Here is a 23,727-nt window from a genome sequence, read left to right as displayed (position 1 = left end):
GTCAACCAACCATCACACGGCGTACAGTTGCTTAACGGCTTAACTGACTCACTGTGTGTTTTGTTTTACCGTGCAGATTCACAAACCTTCTTCAAGCTGCTGCCACGAAGTAAAATCCAGAACAGAAGAATTTCAGAAGGTCTAAACTTCATTGGACAGAGTGTGCTGTAGTGCGCACATCTGATGAATTATAATCAAAGTATTGTTGTGATTTCAGTGGTATGGTAACATGTATTGTTTAATGGTAATATTTAGATATTTTAGCCCCAAACCCAACTCAGTCTGGAAGTATGAAAATTTACTAACCCTAACCCTAACCCTAATTTAGTTCACCCTAAACCTTCATGTAGTCGTGGTGTCCATGTTGCTGTTTAATGATGACAGTTTCTCATTGCAAATGAGAAGGTTACACTGATGGTGTCAGTTTATTATAATCTCAATTTAATAATCCATGATATTCTTATAACTGAGGTGAGGATCTCGATTTAGAATCTGAATTTATTTTTCTCTTTCGAAGCTGCAGCAGCAGCAGCATTTGTCTTTCCAACACGTCCTCTTGTTGTTCCCCCTAATGAGGTGTTCTTGGAGGCATCTCTGTAAATAATACCTGCTGACAAACACCCACTCATCTGGATCATCATCCTGTGTGTGTGTGTGTGTGTGTGTGTGTAAAGGGGATGGACAGCAGGCGGTGGGAGGCCCCATCACATCTCGAAGCTCTGTGTCCGTGTGTTATCGTTTCATAGCGGGGAGAGGTGAGGTGGTTCTGTGTTGTCGAGAATTAGCCTGACATGTCCAGCACCTGAACGCCTCACAAAGCAGCAGGCAGAGAAGTTATCTCCTCTCTGCAGACAGATGCATATTAATATCCATGAGAAATGTCACCCATCCACTAGCAAGGGGCAAACATACCAGATGCAAATTTATGCTGATTGAATTTGGTGTGTTTCAGCTTCAATTAACAGAAGAACAATTGATTCAGACATTTGTTTTCTTTGCTTTTTGTTTAAAATGGGTTCATTGATTGACCTCATGTTCATTGATCAAGACAAAACAGTTAAAGGAGCAATGAAAAGGACAAAGAAGCCAACATCAGAAAAAAGACCAAACATTTTATTTTCACTGAACAGAATTGTGTTTCTTACTAAAATATCTGTACAAATTCAGATCTTACAGTGAGTCACTCATTTGCAGTCACCGTCCTGCTGTCAGGAGTGTGTTGTTACACTTCAGAAGTGTTGCACTGCCAGGAGGGAAACTGAACGTCTGACATCCAAACCGGAAACTGATTCCTCACCACAGTTTCAGTAAACAGTTCACGCTGCAGTGCTGTCCAGCTGAGTCTGTTTCCCAGCTTGCCATGTTAATATGAGTCAATGACTTTTAGACGTCAGATTTTAGTTTGTTGGCTGGGGGGCCTTTTAATGAAGGCTTTTCACTCACTATGAAAGTTTTTCTGCAGACACTGGATTTTGTGATAAAAATGTGACCAATTCTGATAATCAAATCAAATTTTTAAATTTCAGTCTTTTGCTTAAACTCCAGCATGCAAACACACCACTTTATTCTTACATTGTTTCTGTTACACTGTGGTCACTTTCCATGAAATCCTCTGCTGTCCATCAGTTGATACAACATCATTTTTATCTTCACATTTTCATACATTTTGCATCTTTGACTCTGTCGTTCAGAAAACGGCTTTTGTGTTTAAAACATAAATAAAGTGTTTTAGTTTGAATGATGCTGGGAACACAAATGCTGGAGTATTTTGTTGTCCACAATAAAAACAGTAATCGTGTCCGTCTCGTTGCCTTCACTATTCAAAACTGCACTGGGAGCTGGAGGCAGGAGAGGCAATTCAAAATAAATCAAGAAAATAATATGTGAGCTGAGCTTTGCTATGAGCTGTAACATAAAGCAAGAGAAACAAGGTGAATAAAACCCAAAGACTTTATGAGAAAACAGGAAACGTTTGGTGTGAACGGATACGTTTTGCTTTTCCACGGATCATACAGTCGCAAACAAACAAACAAACAAACAAATCATACTGCAGCAGTGAATCAGTGAGACTTGAGGAGATAAAGATAAGATAAGATAAAGAAGACATACAGGAGGTTTCATCTGTAGAATAACCTGGACCTCAGTTCTTTAAAATCATGTGTCTGTGATGCAGTGTTTCAGTCCTGCCCTGCCTGTTTTAGCTGGTTTCCTGCTCTCACACACCTCATTCAAATGAATGAGTCGTTATCAGGCTTCTGTCTCATGATGAGCTGATAATTTGGATCAGGTGTGCTGGAGGAGGGAGGCGACTAAAAAATACTGGCCAGCACAATGACTGATAAGGAATAAGATGTTCATCGTGCATCACCCACGGCTCAAAGTCATGACCCCAAACACCAAAGGCTACTTATGCAGACAGAGTAGAGATGTCTGTTTATTTATCCAAAGAGATAAACTGATGTTTAAAGACACTTTGTACCTCAAGAATTTCTAAAAATTAATTCACAATGATTCGAGGTTTATTTTGCCAGAATTTGATAGTTTGAAGATACGGTGGAGCAAGTCCAGTGTCCAGTGAGCAAAAAATGTAGAAAGTGATGTGTTTAATTATTAGTTAATTAACAGAATGATGGACTTTGCAAAGTAGAAGCTTGTACGACTGATTTGTTATGGATTTTCAAAGTTTAAAATTAGACAGTTGCTGTAGCGCCCCCAGCAGGTCCATTAATCCACAGTGCAAGTTGCGAAGGCAGCTTTAAAATAAACCAAACTTGTGTAAAGTTTGGCTGATTTTCATGCATGAGAAGGCAGATTTCATGGGAGGAGGTGAGCGTCACCAAGAGGCCCGCAGTCCCCGACAAACTGAAAACTGAATTAAACAGACTCACTCACTCAGTTACATTACAGTTATTGTCCAACATTTAAATCACGTCAAACCCAATGAAGCCATTTTACCTCCCACAGCAACTCCATGAAAAATACATTTCTTTATTCAACCATTTCAAACATTTCAACAGGATGGAGGAAAGACTGATTGATACAAAGTCATAATTTTAAGTATTAAGTATTTACAACTGTTCTACTGACAGTACTGACATATTATAAATACAACACTTTGTTCTTGTGCATCTTTATACAGTCTTTACAAAACCACAGAAGCAAAAACAAAACTGAACCACAGACGGCAGAACACGAGTGAATCGTCCTGTTTGTGTCTTCCTGTCTTGTTGAGTCTGAGTTCCCGCTCAGTTTGTGGTGAAAAGCACCGAGGCTTGACGAGGTCTCTCTGCCTCTGGGCAGGCCAGCTTCACGTCGAAACCTCCGCCTAAATAAAATACTCTTTCTGCTGGTTCTCACTCGGACCGTTCTGTGAGCCGCTGAACGCCAGCTCGGGCTTGTCTTCAGTTTTTACCGTTTTTACTTCCTGGCTCCGACACGTCCCTTTCCTCCTGTAGAGGACACGAGCCATGACGGCTAATGCGGACACACTCACGAAGATCACCGCCGCTATCACGCCTGCAAGGGAGAGAAGCGGCAAACGTTACAGCCGCTCAGCTGCGGGAATGTAGACTCTCTGCACTCACATTTCAGACCAATGAGACAGACGTTAAAGACCAAGTAAAGGCCAGTGAAACAAACATCAGATTTATCAAGAGGAAGAGAAAAAGGTCTTCTTCGTAGTCAAAATAAACGTTGGCATGAATTAGTTACAAAAACATAACATGTTTGTGTTTGTGCTTTAGTTTCAGTTTGCTGACGAGATTGTTGTGTTCTCGCACAGATTCTTTTGCTCCATTTATTTGAACAAGTTTCAATTAGAAATTCATGCGACTTCACGGAACTAAATGTTGAGATTCCCACCATCGAGGTAGACGTGAGCTGTTGACATCAATTGTTTGATTTCACTTCATTGTTGTATGGAGACAACTGAAAAAAGCCTGGTAGAAATTGCGTGTGAGACCAAAAGCGTGTCCGTCCGTGGGAGGACAAGACAACAGAGTGTTAAAAATTGAAACGTCGTCTGTGAGTTTGTGAAGCCGTGGAAACAAAATTTGGTACAATTCAAATGTTGATATTTTAGCAGGCAAGTAGCAGCTTATGACTTTTTGTTTTCAAAATGGAACAGATTAGAATGGACAAACTGAAGAAAGACACAAATTGGAGATAAAACATTATATTAGGAAATAAAACCCCCACTTAAAAACAACTGGTCAGAGGCCCAGCAGGCAGAGAGAAAACATCGGATCACTTTCAGCCCATCATTAGCGATGCAGTCAGCTCATTTTCCCCAGGCTCCCCGGCAATTTCAGCTGTTAGGGAGTCTCTGCACCGATGTTAGCAATAAAAAATTTATTTTTTACATGCACTATAGAGTCATTTGTATCCTAATTAGATGTGCTTTCCTTTGTGTGCTCAGTTTGAGGGACAACTCGGGGCTCATTTAAACTGTTACACAGCATGCAGGTTATTATGAAAACGCTGCTGCCTGACAGCCAGTGAATATTTCAAAACAAGAGAACGGTCTCCGCAAAACTGTGTGTTGTAGGTGTACACTGATATTGATTGATAATTATGGCAGTGTGACGGTGAAAGACGTCGCTGCTGCAGTACCTCCAATTAGAGCCGAGTCACTCCTGATGGCGTTGACTACGGGCTGATCTGTTCCCACTGAGCCAGACTGGCCTGCAGCACAGGCAGACAGAAGAAAGCAGGGAGAGGGAGAGAAGAGAGGGCGGATACAGAAGAAGAGTATGTAGGGAAAAAAAGAGCATGTAGGGAAAAAAAAACTACTTTTTTCTCTTTCCTGGTCTGAATTAATCGCCTCAACTGGTCACAATTAACCCAGTGCCATTACATTATTAGAGATCCGCAGGGCCAATGAGAGGTGGCGCCAACATTAAGCTCAATAACATCCATTCCCTTGAAAAAGTGGGTGCTCTAATTTTAGACTTGCATCGTCAGCATGTGGCTGTGGTGTCTGAGACTCACAGATTTTTTCGTGAAGAAACTCGATGAACATGAGTTGGAGTTTGGATTTGCTGCTCACTGGCCACAATCCTCTCACTTATTAAATCAGCAAATCCACATCTTTCAACAATCAGAATGAGAAAGCTGCACCAACCACAGTCGAGAGAGACCCCAGTCCAGGAAACCGACCTCCAAATGCTATAAATCGGTCTGTTTTTCTACATTACTGCTGACCATTCTTGACCAGGAGAAGTTTTAGATTGATTTTATACCCTGCAAAGAACTGTTGTTACTCATGATTTGTGTTTGTCATTCATTCATCCACTGTTGTTTGCCATATTTGTAGATTTGATTTGGTAGGAAAGTGAGTGTGGATGTTTTTCCACAAGACATACAATAAAAAAAACAGATCTGCTATTGTGAAAAATAAATACAATGAGAAAATGCTGAGTCAAGCTAACTCTGAGTAATTTTTTGTATTTGTAGTGCTGACATCGAACTGAGGCTTGAATTGTCCTCAGCTTTTAGGTGCTTGTAGGTGAAAATAAACTGTTGTGATGCTGCAGTGATCATGTGACAATTTCATCTGTTTGGTTTCAATGCTCAAGCCTCTGGGTCGACATTTCCCAAGGCAGCATTTGACTGACATTTGATTGCTGGTGCTCACAACTCCTGGAACACGTCAGATTTTATAGACTGCAGATTATGAACGTTATATATGTATGATTCATTCAATTCAAATTTTGCAGGACCCACTGTGAACGGAATTCAGCCAACTCTTTCTGTTGTAACTGCTGGAGTGCGCAAGTTATTCTTCTTCTGGTGTTTTTTTTTTTTGCAACCCTCCGGGCTTACCCTGATTTGCATGTAGCTGAGGAAAACAATGAAGCCAAAGATGTGTGGCTAAATGTCAGTGACATTGTATTGAATCCCATCTGGATTTTCTTTACAGGATATGAGATGCTTGAAATGTCAAGTGTAACTGGAGCCTAAAGTGGTAACAATACAAATAAAGAAAACAGCAAAAGCTTCCTGGGGTGGCTGTGACTTGCGAGGTCTGTGACTTGAGCCATCTGGTGTGCGACTGTGTGTGTGTGTGTGTGTGTGTGTGAATGGCTGAAGGTAGACATACTGTGTAGTGTTTTGGATTGGAAGCGCTGAATATGGTCCGTTTACCATTAACCATTTCCTCTGACCTGATAGGTGGTGTGTGGTTTCTGCTGCGTAGGGATTGGCTGAAGTGGAGCCACACAGGGACTGGACCAGTGGGCCGGTAATGGTGACAGGGTTGGTGTCTGGGTGGAGCAGTGCAGCTTTCAAAGGGCTGATGGAGTTGAAGAGGACAGCAGACAGACAGCCTGTGAAACCCAGAGAGGCGAGTCGAGACAGCTCCGGGTCCAACTCACCAGAGTCTGGACAAAAACAAGAGGCGGAGCACGATGCAGAAGCAATCATGTAGACCTTCTCCAGATATAACATGAATTATCTTGTACTATTCTGATTTACAACCTATATATCAATACTGAATCAAATCATGCTGATAAAGATGTGCTACTTTTACAGTGCTACACCTGGGCCTGGGAAGTCCCACAGCCTCTCGTCTTATTAACATCCTATTTCTTAGTGTGTCTCAGAAGGCGCTGTTCAAAAAGAACATAACTAGGTCATGGCAAAGAAAATTACAGCACTTTCGTTTTCGTTAGATGTCTGATCTGTTTAACAGGCCTACCAGGTGAAAACAAGAGCAAGAGCAGAGGTGTTTCAGTGGAATATTTCATGCTGGGAGAGGTTGACTACCTGGCTTAGTCAGATTTTATTTAAGGGCCAAATCACCATTAGTAGCTATTTTTTCCTCCCTCCAAACAGTCTTTAAACATTTTATCAGAATAGCATGATGTCTGTTCTTGTCAATGTCTGGTCTGGGAGAATCAGAGCCAATAGCTTCATGTTTCAACACTGAGATGAACTCACTTTATATGACAGTATACTATACTACAGTACATTCAGTCCATAGTGAGCACAGACCTTAAAACTGCTCTGTGTTCGACATGTGGCCAAATGAGAACATATTCAGAACAATGGGTCGCAAAACATCATGGCAATGAAGGAAGTCTGTTATCTGCATATATACTACATTATAAGGTCTATGAAATTGTGCATTAGCTCTGTAGTAGCTCTGTCTTTGTTTTGTTTTTTTGTTTTTTTGTGATGAATTGTTTTAGGTCTACAAAAACACCTAAAACCGGAATACACCAGGAATTCTTTTCAGTCAGATGATTAATCATTTCATAAACAATATCAACAACTTATTTTGATATTAAGTTATGTTAGTGACATGCCTCTGTCAAAGCTATGCTATGCTAATGCTGGCCCACCACTTTTGTGCTCATTTATTTCAACAATTAATTACATCAATTTTTCTATCAGTAGTGGAGGATGATGTTTCATCTGGTGCCAACTTGAGGTTAGCATTTGTGGTTAAGAGTGAAATATCCTACCAACCATTTGATGAGTTGCTATGAAATCCCCATCAGGATAGATTTTAATAACTTTGATTTCAGATTAGTTGACCACAGCCCTAGATGGATGAACTGCTTATTTGAATAAAACAGCAATTAAAACAGAATATAAGGTATATTCCAGGAGTAAAAGAACAGCCTTAATACCACAGCACACAGTCAGTCTTGAATTAAGTAACTGCCAGTAGTGAGAATGCTGCCAATGCAAGCCAAGAAATGGAGCCCTTAATACTCTGGGCAACAGCTGTTCAGGGGATACAACCATCATGCTCAAAGTTCCAAATATGTCATTGTCTGATAAGGCAGAACATCTCTGAAATTAGATTGTCTGAGTGCTCTGCAAGTTGAAAGGCCTTGTCTGGGTCTTTGTCAACATCTCACTTACCCTGCACTCTGCCAAGAACCAGCCACCTGATGGCATTGAATTCTGCATCAGATGTCACGTTGAAGTCCTCTTTACTGTTCTGGTCGATCTGAAAGGAAGAGAAAGGTTTCACTTTGGCATCACTGGAGGGTAAATACTTCAAGCGCAAAACTGATTACACAAGTGAAAATGACATTTGCAAATTTTGGCAATTTGCAAAGACCATGTTCTAGACGATAAATGTATTACCTCCAAATATACAAAATACTAAAACATGGCATCAGTCATTTCAGCCAGTGCACAAAGATGACATGTTTACGTTCAAGTGACAAAACCGTCTAGTGGCTGCATTATTTCTGGCAGGAGCAAAGGGGGAAGACAGGGCAATTCACAACAGACTTAAATACATGACACTGCTGCTCATTTCCCTTTTCCAACTATCTGTCAGACCTTAAACCTACCCAAATTAGGGAATCCAGTAATTCTGTCTACGTGATCCATCAAATCTTGAAATCAAATCAAAAATCTCAAAAATCAAATTTTGAAGTTTTTGGTGTTAGTTAGTTGTTACGGCCCCCTGCGCTCTGATATTTGAATTTTAAAAAGGTTATGAAAACAGTGAAGGAGCGGTTCCTCTGTGATTTCTGTATGTGGAAACGCAGTTGAAGGTACAGCGGTGCATTATCAGCATAGTGAGTGTGACTTTATCATTAAGCAAAGAGCATATCTTTGAATCACCTGCCAGCCACAACTCAGTATTTCTTTAGGCTATAGAATATAGTATCCAAAGCAGCAAAGAGTCTTTTTGAAGGTATGAGAAGTGTTTCCTGCAGCTCATCCCTGCTTTCTTCTTCTGTCTTCTCCTGCTCTTTTTTTTTGCTGAAGTTGGCTGACAGAGGATGTTGAAGACTGCAGTGTTTGGATCTGACTGAGAGGAATATTTCAGTCTGCTGTGTGTGTGTGTGTGTGTGTGTGTGAGTTACCTGCACAGAGACAGCATCTGCATGTCTGCTGACGGTAACAGCATGTAGCTGACCATTGGCGAGGTTCCTCACTTTGCTCCTCAGGATCTCTGCACCTTTGCTGCCATCCAGTCGGTATCTCACCTCCAGCTGGTCTGCACACACAAATCAAAAACAAAACAACATGCTGGTTCATTCCTGTGCGTGACTCTGCAATTTAATCTTATATAAGTAAAATAAAATGATAGTATAATATAAAAGTTGTGTATAAACAACTTTTTCTTTTGTAAGAAAAGAATAGAGAATAAAGTAATTGATTAAATTCTTCTCAGGCTTTATTGTTTTTTGCTTTTTGTTTTTTAGCACCAATCAATTATATTTAAAGTAATTGTAATTGTAATTATAGTGATTGTATAATTATATACAATAATTATACAATCACTTTGAATATTCAAGATTTTTACTTTATAAACATTTCAGTTAATTGTAGCAAAAAATTCAAATCTTTTCTCCCCTCATATCCATTGTCAGCTTTGATAGAAATTTATTTTGGAGAGTATTAATATGCATCAAAATAGATCTGAATGTTCCAAGGCAACAGCAGCTGTATAATAAGCTGAAAAGAATTCAATTTTGTGCTGCCACTAGTGTTAAAGAGAATCAAGTTAATTTATATGATTTTCGTGTCAGATAGATTATTTCATTCCATTCACATCAACACCATGCAATGTCTGCAGGCTGTGCTGATGATAAGACGCACAGGAAAAAGCCCGGAAAGTGCATTTTCCATTTTACCGTGCAAATGCACAAAAAAGAACTAATGCATATTGAAGCATTCTGACGCTGACCTTATAATCATTTGAATGTATGTAATCCTGGTGAGGCCACAGTGTTTCCATGTAAGAGTGAGAAGAAGAATAACAATAAAACAAAGAATAACAAAAATAAGATAAGATAAGATAAGATAAGATAAGAGAAAAGTTTCCTTGAATCCCAATTATACTTTTCAGCCCTATTTTTAACACTTACAGCATTTCGTAACATGCTTATTACAGGAGAAGAGAGCCAGCCAGATGGTGTCTTCACACTGTAATGACCGTGATTAACAAGTCACAGGAGACGACTACTGAACTGGCGAACGCTGCGAGCTTGTAGGAGGTGAAAAGCAGGTGATGGCTGAACATTTCGCCTTTCAGCAGTTGTTCATAACATCAGAGTTCCACATGTCCCTGTTTTCTGCTGCTGAAGCCTATTAGATTGGCAGATGATTCATTTTATGTGATGTTCAAATAAAGACTTGCAGAACACAAAACAGATTTTGGGTACTGCATAACTTTCAGTTCGTAGAGGACTTGTATTTTAATTTGCTTTTTAATTGCTACACTTTTTTAAAAAAGCACCTTAAAGTAAATTTACCCATCAATTAAAATAAGCTTCATTAGTACAGATTGATTAAAATTTAATGTTATTAACTGATCCTCTGGTTTTCAATCAAGGCATTAATGGCATAAATTGCCAAAAAACTGAAGGAATCACTTTGTTTTCCAAATAAAAAACTGAAATGCACGTCTCTGGGAATTTCAGTTTATAATCTAGTATCGAATCTCTTATCGAATGCCCTTTTTTAAGGATGACTTCTCAGATGATTCTGTGCAACAAACCTTCTCGTAAATAAGTTGGAATTTGTTGCCAATAAGAAAAAGACGGAATCATTTAAAGTTAAAGGAACATCTGTGAAATATGTGAAAGTACGCACTTTGCCTGATTAAAATGTTGAGGTGAGACTTGGGTCACCTATTTTCATTACTAAAAAATATCAACTGAGCTGCAAGAGTTTTATCACCAAAACAAACCTGCTCCTCAGTTTGAATGCAGCTACCTGCCGACTAACATCATCACAGTAACTCTAATGACCTGCAGGCCATCAGCTTCCTCCAGTCAGGGTTATTAAAGCAGCCTTTTCACAGTCTCTTTACAGCTAATGTAGGTGGAATCCTGCTTATAATGGCTTTATCAGCCTTCTTTGTCCTTTCCTATTCAAATGAACCCACTTGCTACTCCTTAGGCTGACCTCATGACAGGCTGATTAAACAGTGAAGTGAATGGCAGCACAGGAGAGGAGAACCAGATGAAAAGAATAGTAAGGAGAGCAGAAAGAGTCTCTGTAGAAGGAGAAGAGAAGGATGACAGGAAGTTAACCCTAACCCTGAAGTACCTCTGTCATTCTGTCGCCTCTAAAATATTTTCAGCAGCACAGAGGCTACAGAATAATCACTGAAAAACAGGAACACTGCAGGCAGCTGTGTTCAGCTCTTCAACAACTACACATTGCTACTTGACACTTTGACAATGAAGGTGACTCTGACGCCATTCTACTGAGGACAGTATGCAGTATAGGCTGCAGTGTATAAAATAGGATTGAGTGTGCATCGTACACACTTCAGAAAATTATATAGATCCAAGACTAAACACACATACTCAGCATATCCAACTAAACAGCGCCTCTCCTGCAGTCTCTCTGCTCTTAGTGGATGGAGTTATTGTCAGGTTATTAATATGTCTGAAATATGTCACACACCTTGTGGAGAGAAGAAATACGATGCAGACGGGAAGATTTGACTGCTCACCGTGCTTGTTGAGCAGCAGAGCCAGGTACTCTCTGCGATGGGAGCCTACATAGAGGAGCAGAGCAGGATTCTGGCTGGTCCTGAAGCTCAGGGAGACGTTTTCTGCTCGCAGGGTCATGTCAGAATGGATGGAGGAGGACAGGATGCTGCTGCTGCTCCTGTTTGGCTCGTTAAAGGTGTAGCTGACGGATGTTCCTGCCTTGAAGCTGGCTGAAACCTCTGCAGAAGGAATGTTTGGTATATTCTTAAGCTGTACATGTGGGATGAGCTCATGTTGAATTTGACAAAAGTTCAGCTTTATTTTCTTGGTAATTAGACTCAATAACTTTTTCATCCTGTGCATATACCCACTCAACAATTCACTGTTTTTTCCCCACATCAACATCGCTTCCCAGAGACAGTGTGACAGATTTATTTGCATTTAAATGTGGATTAGTATATACTGCGAGTCTTCAAACTGCATCTAAGTAACAACTAATCCCGCAGGGGAGACCACATCAGTGATTCATATACTGTGTGTGCAGTACCTCGGCTGCACTGACGACGCCTAATTAGTGAGCTCGAGAGAAAGCAGTCACAGAAAAACCGTCTGACAACTGAAAAGAACAATGCAGAATTTGGATACTAATTATAACACAGTCGTGTATCAGAGCTGTGACTTCCATCGCAAATATACCTGTGGAGCTCAGCACAACACACAGCACAGCTGGGCTTGTTAATTACTGAATACATATGTGGCTGCGTTTGCGTGATGTCTCAATGTCCCTGTGATAACCGTGGTTTTGAAACAGCTTCATTAAAATGCTTAGATGGCAACAAGCGTTTAATATTAGTAATGACAATTTACTAATACTACACAGCTTGAAAAGGCCAAAATATCATTCATTAAATTCCTTGCTCTGTTAGTCCTCTGTCAGCAGACAGTGATGTCAGGAAACCTCTTACAGGCTGAGGATTTCTCAGAAAGCTTGGTTGCAGTACATTAACCGCATTGCTTGCCATCAGTATAGGAAAACATATTAAGCAGATGTACAGACTCTAACAATATGAATTATAAAGATGTTGAAGCATTCATGCATACTACAAACACAGCAGAGAAAGGTCAAGACAAGATGAATTATCAGCCAACCACTGACTGTAAACGTCCTCAAGTTGTGCTGTATATCATGTTTCTCACAGGATCGAGACGAGTAGCAGCTGTGAATGAAAGTGCAGCGTGTGAAACATGACTGTGACTCCTATATATATGGTATACAGTGTGTGTGTGTGTGTGTGTCTCTTTAGTGTGTATGCTCTCCGTGTATATGTAATGTTTTACTTCTAGACTGACTGGAGCTGCACTGTTACACACATTCAGGTGGCCATGTTGGAATTTAATGGCTGACCCAGAGCTGCTAATTGAGCCTTCATTCATTTCAGTTGTGCATTTATCTGGGAACTGATTATTTAACCTCTGATACAAGTAATGACAATGTCATTACAAACTCATTTTGTACAGCCAAACGTTGTTCAAACTCATAGAAAGTTAAACAAAATTTCCAAAAATATACCAAATATGGACAGGATGATTTTTCCAGCCTGACATTATTTCAGGTGAAAATAGTTTCTCCTATTTTGGATATTAAAACATAGCTATGTTGATACAGCAGATGATAGGGAAACATCCTCATCCACCAGCTCACTGCTAAAGGTTTGAAACTCAGCTGTTAAATGTGCAAAGATGGGATTTTTAACTAAAATTAAATTGTAGCCATAGCTGCAATTCAGCATCTCTTAAACGTATCACTCGATGGCCAATTAACAAAGCTAAACATGGCTAAGGCTAAGTCATACAGCTTTTCATTACACTTTATAAAAAGACTACTGAGGTGAAGTCAAATCTGCTTTTTACAGATTATTTATGAACTGACCTACAGCATAACAGTCTTGTAAAGTCATCAGTGATTAGTCAAAGCTAATTCTGCAGTGCGTCTCCGTGATGGCAGCAGGTGCTGCAGCAGAGCCTGGTGACAAAGCCTTTGTACCTCTGTCGCAGAAGGCTCCAGTGTAAGCAGATGGGCCGCAGTCGCAGGAAAAGCTGTTGGTTCTCTCCACACAGCGACCCTCGTTCTGGCAGAGTGAGCCATAGCTGCTGCAGTGGCCTGGACATCCCGCCTGAACGCCGGGGGTGATCTTTGCTCGCTCCTCCAGGTCCAGGGTGACGCCATTCAGCTGCAGAGCGCGAATACAACCTCGAAAGCCCTTCTGCCTGGACGCTGTGCCTCCTGAAGACACGCACAAAGGAGCAGCTTCAGCATGCTGCAAACCATCCAGTCTGTTCTCATTTTCTTTTCTTGTCTCTTACATTTCAGTCCGCTTCACAGTCTCCCAACGCCCAAAGAGATATATTAAAATAACTTATTCTGACAGACCAACATAGATATGACATAAATACTTACTGATACCTGATTAAATCAACAGCTAAACATGCTCTGCCCCCCCCAGGCAATGTGTCCCAGCCCTCATGCCCTCATACTGAAATGATGCAGTGATGAAACACAGTGAAACACAAACTGGCAGGTGAAAAATTCAAGGAGTTGGCTCCTCACTGACTGTTTGCCAGCCAAGCACCTGCTGATTGCTGATATCTGGAAAGTTGGCGAGCTGTCAATCTATCTGACAGTCGGCTTGTCCTGCTTCGTTGGCTGACTGTGACAGGAAAAATATTTTTTTTTTTTACCATTCTAGGGCAGAATTTAAACTACAAAAGTTATTGTTTTCTGACATCTCATATAACAACCTCCAGCTGTCCTCAGAGTTCAGGCTCTGCAATGTTATAATTGTCTCAGAGTGCCAAACTGGCAACCTCAAGACTGTAATGATGAGATAAACAGCTTTCCAGAACTGCAGAGCTGATGAGGTTCATATCGCGGCCTGAAGTTTCATCAGGAGCTGTCAGCTAAGGACTACCTTAACTAACAGACTGGGTTCAAACACTGTGCCAAGGTTACTGCAAGGAAAATGACCGCTACAAAACTTACCTTCTCACTGCATCGTCGTCTTGAGTGAGGATTTCTGTCACTCTATTAAGTGTATATAAAGGAATTACCTCCACAAACTCAGCTTGTACATCTTACATGGTCAAGGCTTAGGAACAAGGATTTTTATAGGCTGATTGAGCTCACTTAAAGCTGTCACCTTCACTGTGGATCAATAGCCAGAGACAGCACTGCAGTTTGTTCCCCATGCTGTATTAACTAGGATGGGAAGCAGGGCTTTAGAGCAGAGTTTTGCTGAAGGATTTGGTTTCTGTCACTATCTCCTTTTTGCAGGAGGAGCAGAGGAGGCAAAGATGTAAAACCACCTGGGGTCAAGAAAAATGGAGCGTACGAGTCATTTTTGTGCTGAGAGAGAGAAGGACACAGTGAGTCAAAGGAAGGAAGTGAAAGGGAGGCAGAGGCAGAGAATACTGAACAACTCAAGGTGTTCTGACGCATGCAAGGAGGAAAAAGGCTGATAGCCACTAACACCAACAGTCTTCGATAATGAGAGATACACGGTCCTCGTAGAGGGGAGGGGAGTGGAAATTATATTTAATTTGTGCAGCAGCCCTGTCACAGCCACACACACCTATAAATAATTGGCTGTTGAGCTGCAGGTGGATGTGTCCATCAGCTGGAGCCTCCTGTGTGCCAGCGGGGAGCTCATCGAGGCGAAGCGACGCCTCTTTAACGTTACGCTCGGCTCGAACGCGATGCCACCTGTTGTCGTTCAGCGGGACGTCGGCCTTCGCACGAACCTCCAACGGACCATTACCCACGTCGAAGGAAAAGAGGACCTCAGTGGAGGCTGGATTGGGGAAGGATGAACATCAAGACTTACTGTACATATTCAACAAAGGATCTTGTTTATCTTGTAAAACAAAGCCTTCAGTTTTTTTTCCAAACAGAAAGCAACAAGAGACAAAAACTGCAGCACCTTTTCTGCAGCGCCTGATTGTCAGACTTTCATCCTCTCAAACCCTCTCCTGTTGCTTATCTTTCTCTTGTTACCCTTTAACCAGTGGAAAGCATGGATGAAAGGATGGAAGATAAATCTTTACTCTTATAGCTGTGTGTTATAGCTTGTATATTCACACCCCAAATCTGTCTAAAACTGAAAACTGATAAATAAATAACTAAATATAAAAGTCTGAGGTATGCACAGAATATGGAAAAACTCTACTTTCTCACTGCAGAGGATGTGCTCTTGGCATCACTCCACAGGCGGCAGCTTTGTATACTTTTACTAACAAACATGACACATTGGTTCAAGGAGGCAGATTAGCCAGCTGCAGCCTTAAATCTAATTTCTCATGTGGATATATCATACGGTGTTATATAGAAATCATAATGAGTTACTTCCTAGTTTTCTTTGAAAGCTTAATTGAGAGCTGTTGTCATGAAAGAGAGCTGCAGCAGCACACACTCTGTGAACTACCATGAAGTGTGAACAGTGATAAACTCTGGTGGTTATAAAGGAATTGTTTTGAGGTGCGTGGGAGAAATACCACCGCAGTGATTTCCCAAAGGAGGAACAATAATGGCGAAGCTGCTGGAAAAGTATATTTATATATATTGTTTTTTTTAGGGTTGAGATGGACTGAAGTGGACTCCCAGGCAGGACCGTCACCTCCTGCTGCGTTCGATCCAGATGAAACTTTAATTCGCGGGATGATCCCTCCTGCTCAGGTTGTTCTCACATGTAAGTGAAGTCCAGATTAGACCTCTAATCTGAAAGGTTTTACTCACAGCTGAGTTCGATCCGAATGAAGTCTTTGATGCCCAAGTTTTCCAGGAAGACCCCAGAGGATGAGGTGGTTTTGAACAGGAAGGAGATGTCTGCACTCAGCTCTCCGTGGAATGTGGGAAAGTGCAGGTAAGACGTCTCCTTGTCAAAAAAAGCAGCGTTCCAGACATTTTCTGACGGTAAATGAAAAGCTGTTAGTAATGGTCTTACAGCTGCAGACTGGAGGAAGATGTCAGCTTTTAAAACATCACAGACACATTCAAATGTTGACATTGACGTCCTTGGATTGGACTTACTGTCTCCATGGCAACGGAGATGCCCCACCCTGTAGGCGCTTTCTGAGCCAGGCCTGTGGATGTCACCCATCACCAGAGATCTGACAGGGAGGGTCTGTTTATGGGTCAGCAGGCCTGAGTCACTGGCCCTGAAAGAAGGGGAGAGGATGAAATAGTAGAAGAATAAGAAGAAGAGGAAGAAGCTGAATTTAAGATGAAGATACATAGCATAAAAAGATGGGAAACAAGAACACAGAGTTTTATTATCAGTTGCAGAAAAAGAAAATGTTATGTTATTATCTAATTCACTATCGGTACCATTCATTGCGGTCAGCGTCACAGTTGCAGTGGTGTTTGGGGTCCACACAGGTCTGCTGCAGCCCACAGGCACACAGCTGGCTGCCTGGTGGTGCTCCGCCCCAATAAGTCTGCTCTTGTCCCCCGCCTGGACCGCCTACCCACCAGCTGAGTGGAGGCCCGTCTGCAACACATTAATACGTTCGTGTTTGTCACTTGTCAGGACACGTCATTGACTGCTATTTAAGGGTAACATTAAGTCTGATTTGGGCCATTTATATAAACAGTGGTCTTGATATTTCATAATACTACGACGAAATGTGTCATAGATACAAAACGGGACTAAAATGTCAGCATGTTAATGATGGGCTCTCAGAAATTCAAAAAAAAAAAAAAAAAAAATCTGAATATTTTGCCCCAGTTGTGCTTGTAGAAAACAATGCATCCCTGTGATTGACTGACATGTGCAGACTGTCACATTTCCATGCTGTCCCAAACCCACAGTGAGTGTCAGCTCTGCCAGCTTCTTCTCGTACACGTCTGACTTTAACTTCCTTTTTTTGAAAGTTTTAAAGAAAATGGCGTCACAGAATATCAAAACTCTACCCGGTGTATTGAGGAGGCGTGACCTCCTGCAGTGGTAGGTCAGCTCCTGTTCACAGTGCTCTGATTGGCTAATGATGGCCACCAGCTGCTCCTCCTCAGACGTGTATTCAAAGTGAGCCGTGTGCTGATTCTTCCCCGGCGACGGCCGGACTCTGGTCAGCTCTGTGTTATTGTGCTGAATCACCATCCACGTTTTGTCCTCTGGTGGAACGAAAGAAAAAAAGAAACACGAGACATGTTTTAATTTATTTTTCATTTTGTATTTGTGTGAGTGCGTGGGAAGATGATTGGCTCAGCAGGGTCGGCAGACAGAAACAGAGGCAGAATGAAAGAGCGAGAGGGACAGACAGGATGCGATGGTACCTGCGTGGTGTGTTTTGGTGTGTGTGTGTTTTGATGTGTGTGTCAGCTACCTGTCATGTTGCAGTAGATTAGCTGTGGTCTGATGGGTCCGCTGCCATCCACATCAATGTAATAATACCCTGACGTGTTGCCTTTGTGTTTGTACGCCTCGCAGGACTGCTCGTATATCGCTGAGGAGAGAGAAACACATCGTTATCATCAATATCAGCATCACAATAATTTACGCTATTAGTTATTTTTACTTTTGTCCACTATTGCTTTAAAACTACATTGAAAACTTTAGTACTATGTTAACAATGAAGATAAGGAGAAACTCTTTTTGAAAACTTTCTCCTCCAACAAATCCACACTGACAATCCTCTCCACAGTCTCTGCTTTTAAACTATTTCAAACAGCTTTTCTAAGCATGCAAAATAAACATAATTAATATACCCAATATGGAACAGTTTAACATAATGTATAATTTTTATGCATTGATGTTTGAACTAATTAAACAAAAAGGATGTAAATGTGTTATTAGAAGTGCTGTTAGGTCAATTTTTTCCTTCAGACAGAGTTGGACTCACTGTTTCTCCTTGTTTCTAGGCTTTATGCTAAGCTATGCTAATCTGTTGCTGGCTGTAGCTTCATATTTAATGGACAGTCACTAAATACAGAAGCTCCAGCTGTGGGTGACCCCCTGACTCACGTAGGCTCCTTCCATCATCTTGTTTCAGATGACTGGCAAAGCAGCAAATCCTTAAAGGAAGGCACGTGAACAAACACTCTCAAACACTCACATTTTCCTCAAAAGGACTGAATGTTGAAAAGAATTACAGATAAGCCATGTAATTCTTATTTGTCATCCCTTGTTTCTACACCTCCTCTAAATCTCCCTCCATTTTCTTTGGGCCGACTGGTTTCCTCTGGACTTCTCACAAAACGATGATTGCCGGAGAGAAGTTTGATCTCAGCCTGACCTGCTGCCGCCACAATGCCTGCAGGGGCCTCGGGTTAAAAGCAGCAGTTTGTGTCATTAGAGGAAACATGTGGAAAACACCAGTGTGTGTGTGTGTGTGTGTGTGTGACCTTTAAAGAACAACACGTGCCCTTACAGCTGTGACAGGTGGCTCCGCTGTAGCCGGTGCTCGAGCAGTTGCAGTGGAAGGTGCTCCATGATTGACTGCAGCTGCCTCCATGTTCACAGTGACTCTGAGAGCACCTAAGAGTCAGAAAGAAAGCAAACATTTGGACCCAACGCTCCCCCTTAACCTTTTCCCCTGTAGAGACAAGAACAGAATAGTTTCAGTTCTCTGCTACTTTACACTTCAGTTCTGGAGGGAACAGAACTGTTGACGATACATTTCCTTTCTGATTTATAATACAAAATACAATCAACAACAATAATCAGAGATTACATTTAACTTATGTTAAGGTGAGGGTAAGTTTTTCTTCATGATAAATACACGTCCATTAAAAGTTTTCCACTGTAGCTGGGACCTGAACCCAGATCAGATGAAGGTGAAAGAAAATGTACTCGTTAAGTCACTTCCCTAACCTGACCTTCTTTAGTTTTCACTGCATTCAGTATAACTGCCGCTTATTTCTGGCTTCATCACTTCATTTATCACCATAAAGTCATCCTTTGCAATGACATGGCTCTTTTAGACATTATTAATTTAATTCACAACATTTGGCACACTATCGAGACAGGCTCTTCTGTCATTGAGAATGATAAGAAGGCAGCAGCAGCAGCAAAATCAGAGACGCTCCTCCTGTCATTCTTCCCTCGTTCCCTCAACGGCATCAGTCATGGTGTGCTGGAGAGTGAATGAGTGCAAATGCATGTGTGTGAAGCCGTGTGAAGTGGATGTATCCCTACACCAGTAACGGCCGGAGATCCAAACTATTCCTGTTATCTGAAGCATCTTTCTGACAACATCGACTGGAACAAAGCTTTGCAAACAAAAGCTTACACATTCAGGCCAGTATTTTCCTTGTCTTCTGTGGACATGACTTGAGAGAATCTATTTATTTGGTGATCAGCAGGAACTCTGCTGATTTCCCTGACTGGAAAATAATCCTGGTGTTATTATTTTCTCCAACAACCTCACGTTAGCTTTGTCACAGTCTGTCACACACAGCGAAACATGTCTGAGGAAACTCTGCTGCAGTTAACTCGGACTGAGCTGGGGCTGGCAAGCAAAACAAGGTGGAGAGGAGGAACATGGAAGGAATTGTGACAGGAAAGAGAAAATTGATGGAAATACTGTAGAGAGAGCGAGAGAGAGAGGAATTCAGGAAGGGGAATTAAGGTTGAGAGACAGAGTGAAGGAGGAGGGAAGCCACAAAGAGGATGAAGGCTGGGATGAATGGAGCTCAGCGGCCACTGAGTAAACATATTTGGGAGGGGAAATGAGGTCAGCGAATTGCGCCTGCAGAGAGACTGAAAGAGAAAGAGAGAGTGCATGTATTTTTAATCTTTGAGTTCAGTGGGAAATTCAGCGTTGAAAAAAAGCCTTACTCAGCAGGCTTGTCACATGGTAACGTTTGCTTTTTTAGCAGCAGTTTCTTTCTGGGATGGAGGCAGGTGAAGTACTTTGTATGGACTCCACTACACTGGGCTTTAGAAACTCTGTTTCTAATGTCTGTTGTTGCCTCGCTCATCTGCAAGTACTGATAAATTTGCTGTGCACATGACCATTCGAGCAGCACTCATTTCAGGACCCCTCGCCTCTGACCTACAGTTGGGGATGAGAGGTTGGTAGAGTGCAAATCAATTTTTCAAGTTGACATTTTATTGAAACAAACGCTGCTCAGAGGATAATACGTGCGCCATATACCAGTGGGCTGTAATGATTTGGAAAAAGGTCTAATGTCATGTTCTGAAAGCAATGTGTTATTGCTCACACACAGCAGAACATCAGACTGATGCAGCGGAGCTTGACTTGACATTTTGTGCAATACAGAAAGAGAAAAGAGACACATTGGAGGCCATGGTATTTAATGATACGGAAATGTCTGGTTTATTGATTCTGTCCAACAGCAGATTGTTTTTTACAGTTGGACTTTTACTGTTTTTTTCTTTACTGTGTTGGTTTGTTTTTGTCCTGTGCATACGGAGGCCTGTTTATCACTTTAATATCCAGTTGCCTTTTATTGTTTGGAGCATCTAAAATGCATGAATTAATCACAAACGGATGCACATAAACAGTTGAGAGCAGATTTATAATGCTTCATTTGTGGAGGTGTTTTAAATTTAGGACATTTCTTGCATCTATTTTATCTTATTTTATTTAATTGGCCAATAGTGGCATATCACAGATGTATCTGTATCTGTGAATATGTTGTCCAACATGTGCCAATATGAAAAATCAGTGTGAAAGTTACACTCACGCATTCTCATTTTGGAGGATAACGTTTGTTGCTTAAATGTAAAATATCCTGCCATCATAACATAGCTTCTTGTGTTTGATGATCACATCTGAGGGATTATTGCTAAAAATCCTAATTTCGGGATCAACCCCAAAAGTCCAGTATCGGTCAGGCTTTGAAACGGTGATGATCGTCTGGAAACAGCATTTTAAAATGCAAAACAGAAAGCAAACTGAGCAAATAAGAAATATTATTTCAAACCAGCCAAAACTCCCTATCCTCTGACACCAGCTCTTAATGTGTGCGTGTGTGTGCGTACTGGATAGTGCATTGTCTCTGTAACAGTCCATGCAGTATGGTATCACTGCCTCTGACAATTAAATCACCCTTTGAAGAAGCAACAGAAAAGCTAAATCACATTTCAGCTCAGAGAAAAAAAGCTGGTCCTCATATGTTGCTGGACAGACAAAACAATAACGGGATTGTTTTCTCAGCGAGGAAACATTTTGGGAAACACAGAAACTGGAATGCTGCCGCCATAAATCCCTCTGTATCCAATCCACTGCTGTCTGATAATCCATATGTAACCCCATTTCACAGGAATCCAGTCATAGAGTCTTCAGACGGAGATTAACAGGGTTTACAAAGGAAGAACTGCAACAAAATCAAAACATTTCTCAACATGATTTTATCCTCTTTCCTGATAGCACCTTCTAACCTGCAAAATCTGAAGTTACAAATAAACCTCTGCTGGACAAATTAAGGTTACACAAATTGAGCATAAAGCAAAGTATTTACTTTGATCATTTTCCCGTGAATAAATACCATCAAACAAATGGTACTTTTACCTGTCGATGATGCCACACATGTCGACCTGCACATGACTGTAGTTTCCCATCAGCCTCTGCTGTACCTTGATCAAGTCCAGCGGTCGGTTGTCCATCGTCAGCAGGCGCATGCAGCCCCTGAAAGCCTTGAAAGGGTTCTTGCACCCCTGGTTGCTCCCTTCACTAGGGCAACCTGCACAGGAAACAAAACAACATCAGTCAGCAAACCAAACAACAGCAGAAACCACCCTGAACCTGTCTGAATGAAACTATGCAGCTCTCTTACCACCAAAGAAAAGTTGACCTCCTGTGGTAACAACAAATGAAGGAGATGCGTGTGCGGAGGCTCCGTCATCTCCGTCCACGGTGACTGTCAAATGTCCTCGTCTGGAGGTCAGCTCCACAGAATGCCACTGACCGTCGTTTAGAGCTGAACCTGAGGGCACACAGACACGGTCATTTCATTCAGTCGCTTACGCTGTGGGGAGATTCTCTGCCATTGTCTTGTGTCACATGGAGGTCAGAGGCAAAGCTCAGCTACCAGACGGTGATGCTGAAACTGGTCAGGATGTGGCTCAAACTGTCTACAGCAAGATGGCTGCACAATACAGGCACTGACACACGAGGCATTTTATTTGATAGGCTTCTGTTACCGGACATTTGCTTTTGTCTGTTGGGTTTGCTTTGGGTAATTTAAGGGATATATAAAGTAATCTTTTCCTGCAAAAAGCCGGTGATGGAAACAAGGACCCAAAACTTGTGTGTTGCACGATGATGCAGATTTAAGAACACACAAATGGAAAGGTTTAGGTCACAGGCTCGGGGTTGTACTGACCTGCAATGAGCTCCAGTGGTGCCCTGCCAGCCTTGTGGCTCTGTAGATGGAGCCTGCCTTTGCTCAGGTACAGCCAGACCTCCAATCCTTGCTTTGGAAGCTCAAAGGTCAGCAGCAGCCCTGCCTTGTTCCACGTCCGGAACTGAAGCCCCACCGACGTGCCCATTGAAGACGGTTCTGTCGCCCCTGGCAAGCAGAGGAAGCTCTGGGGGCTGGTGAAGGTCATGGCGACAAAAACGGGTTCAGCACAAGAAAAGGTCACATTACCCTGAGACAGGTGGGTAGGAGCAGAGGGGAAAAGAAGGGGATAGAGAGAGATTATTACGAGCAGGATAGAAAACACGATAATGCATTAACTTGAAATCATTTCAAGGCTGTGTGACGGCACTCTGATGATCTCATCAGCGCATCTCCTTAAAAAGCATCAGCATATTACCTTAATGATAATAGCCAGGCTTAGATTAAGCACAAGTTGACCAAAGTGAGCTAATGTCACCCAACAGTTTTCTAAGGTCAAAGAGGGAGTAAGTGTGGTGAAGAAGAGGTGAGACAGAGAGTGAGAAATAAAACTGTGATTAAGGGACTGGGAGCAGCCGATCGTCTCTCTGTGCAGGCGCACACTTCTGAGAAGTGGTAATTACAGTAAGTCCACTGCCAGGGCACCAACAGTGATATGTTACATCCCAGGTTCCCTATTGGGTTTCTATTTTCAGTGGAGTATGCAACACACAGACACCTGATCAAATCCAAAAGCTCTTTGTGGGGTAGTTAAAGCGATATACAGTAACGCAGGCCGAAGAGGAGAAGTCCGCAGGGATTCAGCGGTCCATATACACACAAACGCAAGGACAGAGATACACGAACGAGCTGTCTCATTTACGCTGAAGGGGATGTAAGTGAGGAGATATTTTCCTTCCTTCTTAACAAGTGCACTTTAAGACAACAGTTTCACTTTTATTAGAG

At 41.8% G+C, this 23,727-nt stretch overlaps 1 protein-coding gene across 1 annotated transcript in view; it reads right to left on the bottom strand.

Annotated features, from left to right (window-relative positions):
• Positions 1-1,342: 1,342 nt before the first annotated feature.
• LOC124066362 (contactin-associated protein-like 4) overlaps positions 1,343-23,727 on the bottom strand; it is a 38,844-nt gene continuing 16,459 nt past the window's right edge. The window contains exons 7-23 of the mRNA XM_046402703.1: positions 22,765-23,032; positions 22,216-22,365; positions 21,951-22,122; positions 18,843-18,949; positions 17,799-17,918; positions 17,386-17,586; positions 16,801-16,963; positions 16,504-16,631; positions 16,210-16,380; positions 15,050-15,268; positions 13,465-13,704; positions 11,441-11,659; positions 8,835-8,968; positions 7,873-7,960; positions 6,165-6,380; positions 4,612-4,683; positions 1,343-3,516 (exon numbers count right to left, since the gene is read on the bottom strand). Of these exons, the coding sequence (XP_046258659.1) occupies positions 3,326-3,516; positions 4,612-4,683; positions 6,165-6,380; positions 7,873-7,960; positions 8,835-8,968; positions 11,441-11,659; positions 13,465-13,704; positions 15,050-15,268; positions 16,210-16,380; positions 16,504-16,631; positions 16,801-16,963; positions 17,386-17,586; positions 17,799-17,918; positions 18,843-18,949; positions 21,951-22,122; positions 22,216-22,365; positions 22,765-23,032 (2,859 nt within the window). The 3' untranslated portion in view covers positions 1,343-3,325. The remainder of the gene's footprint in view (positions 3,517-4,611; positions 4,684-6,164; positions 6,381-7,872; positions 7,961-8,834; positions 8,969-11,440; positions 11,660-13,464; positions 13,705-15,049; positions 15,269-16,209; positions 16,381-16,503; positions 16,632-16,800; positions 16,964-17,385; positions 17,587-17,798; positions 17,919-18,842; positions 18,950-21,950; positions 22,123-22,215; positions 22,366-22,764; positions 23,033-23,727) is intronic.

This window comes from Scatophagus argus, chromosome 10 (genome assembly GCF_020382885.2).
Source record: "Scatophagus argus isolate fScaArg1 chromosome 10, fScaArg1.pri, whole genome shotgun sequence".
NCBI lineage: Eukaryota > Metazoa > Chordata > Actinopteri > Scatophagidae > Scatophagus > Scatophagus argus.
This window is presented reverse-complemented; position numbering and strand designations above follow the sequence as displayed.